Source organism: Psittacula echo (assembly GCF_963264785.1).
Source record: "Psittacula echo genome assembly, chromosome: 27".
Classification (NCBI taxonomy): Eukaryota; Metazoa; Chordata; class Aves; order Psittaciformes; family Psittacidae; genus Psittacula; species Psittacula echo.
In genome coordinates, this window is record NC_137762.1 from 2,862,006 (window position 1) to 2,869,883 (window position 7,878).

General features: G+C 61.9%; 1 protein-coding gene across 1 annotated transcript; it reads right to left on the reverse strand.

Moving 5' to 3' along the window:
- Window positions 1–625: 625 nt before the first annotated feature.
- Window positions 626–7,393, reverse strand: PFKM (phosphofructokinase, muscle; the record flags this gene model as incomplete). Its single annotated transcript, XM_080635318.1, has 23 exons — window positions 7,285–7,393; window positions 6,406–6,504; window positions 5,754–5,827; window positions 5,572–5,649; window positions 5,260–5,449; window positions 4,895–5,060; window positions 4,758–4,802; window positions 4,565–4,673; window positions 4,399–4,494; window positions 4,202–4,294; window positions 3,993–4,118; window positions 3,174–3,238; window positions 3,029–3,092; window positions 2,805–2,951; window positions 2,504–2,574; window positions 2,340–2,427; window positions 2,110–2,262; window positions 1,861–2,025; window positions 1,694–1,755; window positions 1,496–1,607; window positions 1,182–1,281; window positions 914–1,019; window positions 626–773 (listed from the first exon to the last, which is right to left on the reverse strand). Exons 2-23 carry the CDS (start codon window positions 6,494–6,496, stop codon window positions 626–628), a joined length of 2,349 nt encoding a protein of 782 aa, XP_080491444.1. The 5' UTR covers window positions 6,497–6,504; window positions 7,285–7,393.
- Window positions 7,394–7,878: the final 485 nt, after the last annotated feature.

Here is a 7,878-nt window from a genome sequence, read left to right on the forward strand (position 1 = left end):
TAACCTCTGAGCACAGCCTGAGCCCTCTGATCCACCCTTCACCCCTTGGCTTGGGGAGGTTTTGGGATGCATCATCCTCCCCTGTGTGCATTCCTCACCCTGGGATCCTCCGGGATTGCTGCCTGTGCTCAGGGAAGGTGAAATCAGGTGCCTCAACTTTGATTATTGCTTGAAACTTGCGGGGGGGGGAATTCAGATTGGGGACGTTGGATTCCTCCCTGTTATCCTGGGAGACGAAGCCAATGGGCCCAAGGATGTGTGGAGGAGCTGTGTTCACCTTCCCATGGGATGAGCACCGGAGGTTGGAGCCTGATCCATGTTTGCCACCACGAGTGAGTGAGGGGTTTATTGAAGCATCTTCATTGTGAATTGGTAAGACTAAAGTGGGGTCCCTGGGACCCTTGCTCTCAGCTCATTGTGACATCCCACCTGCACGTGAGGAACTGCTTTTCTCTTTAAAAAGCCCATAAAATACCTAAACCAACCCCAATTTTACCCTTAGGAAGCCCTGTGATTGGGGAAAAGCAGCTTTGTGGCCAGAGCAGCGGGTGCCCTTGGGGTGCAGAGCTGCTGCCCTGGGTTGTGAGCAGTCTGGGGCAGGGGAAGCCGTGCTGCCGAGCGCCTCTCAGATGCTGGACTCGAGTGCGATCCCTTTGCGTGTGATGTGCTCCAGGTGGGCTTTCTCCGAGGTGTCCAGCTCGATGTTGTACTTGGCCAGGATCTTCAGGATGGGGCGAAGCTTCAGCCACCACTGCTCCTTCGGGATGCGGTGCCTGGGCGAGAGACAGACACCAACGTGATGCTCCTGCATGGGGACCACGGTCATCACCCGAGGGCAGCATTCCCAGCCTCCGCTGATCCTTCCTAGGGCTGGAGCTCGGCCTCAGGGCTGGGGGATCAAGGGGGCACCTACTCGAAGTCCGTCTCCTCCTTGAGCTCGGTGAGGGGCTGGAAGACGAGGCTGCGCTTGCGCATTCCCAACAGGCAGGCCGAGTCCTTCGTGTTGGCGAAGATCCGGCCTGGGAGGGATGGAAGGAGCAGGCTCAGGAGGGGGAAGCACCCCTACATCTGCAGGGGGGGCTTTGCATTGAGGTGTGGGACCTGGGGGGTGCTTTTGGCAATACCCCCCCCCATGGCAGTGGGGAGGTAAGGCAGAGAAACCCCCTTAGCACAGCACCCACCGTGCCGGGTGCACTCCTTGATCTTCCCCGTGATCCAGGCCACAGCCTTGGCACCCATTTTGGTGCCGAAGTTCCTGTCGAAGGGGGTCGGGGTGCCGCCCTGTGCCGGAAAAGTCATGGGATCATGGAATGGGTTGGGTGGGAAGGGACCTTAAAGCTCATCCAGCTCCAACCCCTGCCACGGGCAGGGACCCCTTCCACTGGAGCAGCTTGCTCCAAGCCCCATTCAACCTGGCCTTGAGCATCTCCAGTCCCTGGTGCACGGGTCCCCCTTCCCTGGGGATCACATTCCTGTTGCCTGGAGGGTTCCCTACCTGCTGCATGTGCCCCAGCACGTTCTTCCTGCAGTCGAAGATGCCCTTCCCCTCCTCCGAGTAGAGGTTGTAGATGAAGTCCGTGGTGTAGTTCTCGTTGCACCGCTCATTCCTGCACCAAGGAAGGGAGATGGGCTCACGGGGGTGACACGAGCATGACAGGTCTCAGCTCCCCCCCATCCCACCCCAGGCACGCACCTGAGCACCAGCCCCCTCTTCACTGTTGTCTTCATCTTCTCAGTTAAATGCTCCACGTTGACCTACGTAGAGCAGGAAACGGGCATTGGGAGGGCTTGGAAAGTGGGAATAAATACAGCTCCCACTGCCCGGAATGGGGGCACCCAGGGTGAGGGGGGGTCCCCAACCTGCAAGTCGCGGATGTTAAAGCGTTCCTCATAGATGTAGACGGCGTCAGCACCGCCCGCCAGCCCCGCCATGGTGGCCAAGTAGCCGCAGAAGCCGCCCATGGTCTCGATGATGAAGACGCGGCGCTTGGTCCCCGCCGCCGACTGCTTGATGCGGTCGCAGGTCTGCGGAGGTGCAGGAATTGGGGTGGAATAAAGGGATTGAGGTGAACGCTGCTGTTACCCGGGGAGGGCGGCGCGGGGCCGCACCGTGGTGATGGTGTTGAGCGCGGTGTCGGCGCCGATGCTGAAGTCGGAGCCGGGGACGTTGTTGGAGACGGTGGCAGGGATGACGCAGAGCGGGATGCAGAGCTCCTCGAACTTGGCTCTTCCCTCCATCAGCTCCAGGCTGCCCGTGAAAGCCTGTGGGACACGGGGTGTGGGTGCTGCTGTGGTGCTGGTGCGGTGCCGGCGCTGCCTGCGCCCCCCACCCCATTCACCTCGAAGCCGCCGATGATGATCAGTCCGTGGATGCCGAAGTGGCTGATGTTGATGCTGATTTCCTCAAAGTATTTCTTAGGCAAGGTCCTGGGGGGGGGGGGAAGCATCCGTGGCTGAGCCTGCCCAGGGTGGGGGCCTCAACCTGGGGACCCCCCCCCATTACCTCTTTGTCCCCAGTTTGGATCCTCCCAGCCCCGTCCAGCTGCCGACGCGCTCCCAGCTGATCTCTTCTATCTGGGGGTAAAGCAGCCCATTAAAGGGGTACGGGGGGGGGGAATTGGGGGTCCACATCAGAGCATTATTGGGGTAACCCAGTGCTCCCCGCGCTGGGACCACCAACGGCGTGAACCATGGTGAGGCTGGGATTGAGCCTCCCCATCCCCGGGGATCCCATTTCCCTATGGGGCCGTGGCTGCTGGTTTTGGGGGCCCTTCCCTGCCCTCTGCCCCCCCCAAGGCTCCCACCTTGCCCTCGGCGAGCCCCTCGAAGCCGTCGTGCACGGCCAGCATGCGGTGCCCGTGGATGAGCCCGATGCGCACGGTTGACCTGACAGCCGCGTTCATGCCGGCGGCTGGGGCGCCCACGTTGAGCACAGCCAGCGTGTAACCACTCTGGGGGGGACAGAGCCGGTGGGGGGGGGGCTGTGGGGCTCGGGGGGGTCCCCGTCACCCCATCCCTGTGGCCGGACCTTGGTGGAAGGCGGGCGGATGTGCGCCAGCAGCTTGTAGACGTTCCAGTTGTTCTGGAAGCTCCTGCAATGGGAGAGGAGGGTGAGGGACCCCGGGGTGGCCGCGGCTCAGGGGGCTCTGTGGGGTCAGGGGGTGGGTGCTCACCGGCCCCGCAGCTTCAGGGCGTCCTCAAAGCGGCCCTCGTTCATCGCCGTCGTCACGTCTTTGGTCTGGGGGGAGCAAAAGGGGGTTTGGGTGGGTTTGGGTTGGGTTGGATGGGTTTGGTTGGGTGGGATTGGGTTGGATTGGGTGGGCTTGGGTTGGGTGGGTTTGGGTTGGGTTGGATGGGTTTGGATTGTTTTGGTTGGGTTTGGATTGTGTTGGTTGGGTTTGGGTTGAGTTGAGTGGGTTTGGGTTGGATTGAGTTGGGTTGGGATGGATTGGCTGGGTTTGGGTTGGATTGGGTGGGTTTGCGTTGGATTGAGTTGCTTTAGGTTGTGTTGGTTGGGTTTGGTTGAGTGGGTTTGGGTTGAATTGCGTGGGTTTGGATTGGTTTGGCTGGGTTTAGGTTGGGTTGGTTGGGTTTGGGTTGGATTGAGTGGGGTTGGGTTGGATTGAGTGGGGTTGGGTTGGATTGAGTGGGGTTGGGTTGGGTTGGATTGTGTTGGGTGGGTTTGGGTTTGGTTGGGTTGGTGGGGTTGGGTTGGATTGAGTGTGTTTGCACCCTATCAGGTGGGTTTGCACAGCATTGCGTGGGTTTGGGTTGCATTAGATGGGTTTACATTACATTGGATTGGTTTAAATTACATTGGGTGGGTTTGCACAGCACTGGGTGGGATTGCACAGCACTGGGTGGGATTGCACAGCACTGGGTGGGATTGCACAGCACTGGCTGGGTTTTCACGGTGTTGGATGGCTTCACATGGCATTGGGTGGGTTTCCACGTTGGCTTTGACCCTCCTGGAGGCCCCGTCCCCTACTCACCACCTGCACACACTCCATCAGGGGCAGGCGCACAGCCTGGTTGCCCGAGAGGCTGACGACACAGGCAGGGGTTTCGGGGGTCCCCTCCAGCAGCGCCATGACGGCTTCGACCCCCATGCGGCTCCCCTGCAGGGACAGGGCTGGGATGTTACCCCCCTACAGACCCCCCGGGACCCCCAATCCCCAAGGGCTGGGGGGGAGTTGCCTACCAGGATGCGGTCGAAGGCAGAGGGTGTCCCGCCGCGCTGCACATGGCCCAGGATGGTGACCCGGGTGTCGTATCCCAAACGCTTCACCACCAGCTGCAGGACAGGGATGCGCCTGGATCCGATCCCACAGCAGCACCGGGAAAGGGCTGGGATGGGGCTGGACCAAAAGGAGCTTCTCCCACCGGCACCCTGCTCACCGTCTTGATGTCGTCGGCGGTGATGGCTTTGCCGTACTTGTCGATGGCGCCTTCGGCCACGATGATGATGTTCAGCCTCGAGCCGCCCAGGCGGGTCTAGGGGGGGAGCCGGGGGTGACAACAGGGACAGGGATGGGGACAAGGTGCCCACCAGAGCCCACGCTACCTCCGTCAGCCTCCGGCACAAGTGGTCCTCCCAGTCATCCTCAGGGGGGGCCTCGGGGATGAAGACCCAGTCAGCGCCGCAGGCCAGGGCAGTGATGAGCGCCAGGTACCTGCAATGGGGGGAAAGAGGCGGTTTAGGGGGGGTTTTACCCCACTCTTTGATGGGTGCCCCGGGTGGCAGCGCAGGGACGTACCCGCAGTGGCGCCCCATCACCTCCAGCACAAAGGTCCGCTGATGGCTGCGGGAGACACAGGTTTCATCCTTCATCCCACAGACCCAGACATCGGGGTGTCCCCCCCGGCATGGGGGACACAGGGGGGTCCCCATCACCTCTGCGCCGTGGTGGTGATGGCGTCCACGATCTCTATGATGCGGTGCAGCGCGGAGTCGGTGCCGATGGTCATGTCGGTGCCGCAGAAGTCGTTGTCGATGGAGCCCACCATGCCCACGATGTTGAGGTAACTCGATTTCTTCGCCTCCTCCACCGTGATCCCTCCTGTTGCAATGGTGGGACACCCCCTTTTCCCTCTGCATCCCCCCCCGAACACCCCCTGGGGCCAAACCTCCAGAACGGGGAGAAAACCCCCGCTATTTTGCATGTGAAAACTCCACGGTTTATGCATGAAACCCACCTGTTTTGGTCCCAAACCCCCTTTCTCACCCCACAGAAGCACTTCTGGGGCTCTCACACATACCCCCTTTGACCAGCTCATCCAGGAGGCTGCTCCACTCGGCGCGGAAGGTGTCGGCACCGGTGAGGCTGCCGTCGCCGCCGATGACGCAGAGGTTGGTGATGCCGCGTTTCACCAGGTTCCGGGCGGCTTTGAGGCGTCCCTCGCGCGTGCGGAAGTCCTGGCAGCGGGCGCTGCCGATGACCGTGCCCCCCTGCGGGACCCCAGCATCCCTGCATCCTCCTGCCCATCCCTTCCCACCCCGCTCCCAGCTCCGGTGCGGGTTATTCCAGGCGCCCGGTGACACCGAGCCCCATCCAGCACCGCCGCGCTCACCAGTTGCAGCATCATGGACACGCTCTCCCACGTGGCCTCCTTGATGTTGTCCCCACCATCCACCAGCCCCTGGTAGCCCTGGGAGGGAGGGGGACACACGGACACGAGCATCCTGATGTCGGGAACCCCCCCCCGCTTCCAGCTCTTGGCGCCTTGGGAATAGAGGGGGGGTCAGCACCAACCTCATGCACGAAGTAGACCTTGGCGCCGGTGTAGATGCCGACCCGCACCACGGCGCGGACCGCTGCGTTCATGCCTGGGGGGCGGGGACACAACAGCGTCACTCTGGGACCCCCCCATCACCCCAAGGGACCCCCAAAGTCATCGTACACCCACCTCAGCCCCCCCAAACTGTGTTCCCCCCCCAGCTCCGGCCCCGCAGCTGCCGGGGTTATTTTTGCCCTGGTGACATTTACCAGCGGTGCCGCATGACACCGGGTGACAGCGCCATGGGGGGGGGAGACAGGGAGAGACCCCCATGGGCTGGAAGCCCCCCCCCACCTCCCACTGCAGTGTGCCCCCCCCACTGAGGCCACCTGGATGGAGGACAAGTTTTGGGCTGAATTCCTGCAGTTTTGGGCAACCCCAGCGTTGGTTTGGTGCCTGAATGCTGCCTTAACCTCCACAGGTCACATGCACCCCCCCTGCACCCCAAAAGTCCCCCTTGACTCTGCCCCCCGGCTTTGTCCCCCCCAAGGTCACCCCCAAAACCACCACCCAGAGAAAAGCACCCAAGCACCAAACCCAGCTCAGGATCCGGCCACCAAAACCCCAATTTCACCCCGTTTTTCCCCAAAGCGGGGGCCCGGTCCCGGGTTTTGGGGTGTCCCTTACCCTGCGCGTCCCCCCCGGACGTGAGCACGGCAATGGCTTTGCCGATGCCCAGGTTCTCGGCGTGTCCATGTCCCGACGGGCTCTGAGCCATCTTCTTGGCTGGAAAAAGAGGGGGATTGGGCAAAACTGAGAGCGTGGAAGGAGCGAGGTGCCCCTGGCTGCACCCATCGGCTGTGCCCACCACTGGTACCCACCACTGGTACCCACCGACTGCTCCCCCCGACTGGCACCGGCCCCTACATGGGCCCAGGGGGAGGGACGAACCCGCTGGTGGGGGGGGTGTCCCCTCCTCAGCACAGGGGGACGGCCCTGAAGGGGCTCGTGTGTCCTTACTGGGGCCAGGCTGTCCCCTTGTTGGTACCAGTCTGTGCTCCTTACTGGGGCCAGTCTGTTCCATTATTGGTACCAGTCTGTGCTCCTCACTGGTACCAGTCTGTGCTGCTTACTGGGGCCAGTCTGTGCTGCTTACTGGGGCCAGTCTGTGCTCCTCACTGGTACCAGTCTGTGCTCCTTACTGGGGCCAGTCTGTGCTCCTTACTGGGGCCAGTCTGTGCTCCTCACTGGTACCAGTCTGTGCTCCTCACTGGTACCAGTCTGTGCTCCTTACTGGGGCCAGTCTGTGCTCCTCACTGGTACCAGTCTGTGCTCCTCACTGGTACCAGTCTGTGCTCCTTACTGGAGCCAGACTGTGCTCCTTACCAGGGCCAGTCTGTGCCCCTTACTGGTTCAAGTCTATATTCCCTGTTGGTACCAGTCTGTATTCCCTGTGATTACTGGTCTGCCGTCCTTACTGGTTCCAGTCTGCCCTCCATACTGGCACCAGTCTATAGGCGTCACTGGTCCCAGTGCCCCCCCCTGGGGCTACCGGCGGGCACTGACCTGGCGGGGGCCCCCCCCTCGGGGCGGGCGGGAGGAAGCTGAGGAGGAGGAGGCCGGCGGCGAGGGCCAGCAGCGCCGAGACCAGGAGCCGGGAGGCCTCGGGGGACAGCTCGGGGACGGGGACGGCCACCATAGCCCGGCACCGGCGGCTGCGGCAACCGGATTGGCTGGGGTGGAAGCCTCTGTAACGGCATCGGCTGTAACGGGATCGGCTGGAATGGGATCAGCTGTAGGGACCAGCTATAGTGGGATCAGCGGTAATGGGATCGGTTGTCATGGGATCGGCTATAACGGGATCGGCTGTAACGGGATCGGCTGGAATGGGATCAGCTGTAGGGTCCATCTGTAATGGGATCTGTTGTAGTGGGATCAGCTGTCATGGGATTGGCTATATCGGGATCAGCTGTAACGGGATCGGCTGTAGGGATCAACTATAATGGAATTGGCTGTAATGGAATCGGCTGCCCCTTGGGGCTACAGCCTCCCATAGGTGACTCCCACAGGGTGACACCCCTCATGAGATATCCCTCCTCATAGAGTGACACCCTATAGGGTAACACCTCCATAGGGTGACACCCACCCATAGGGTGAAAA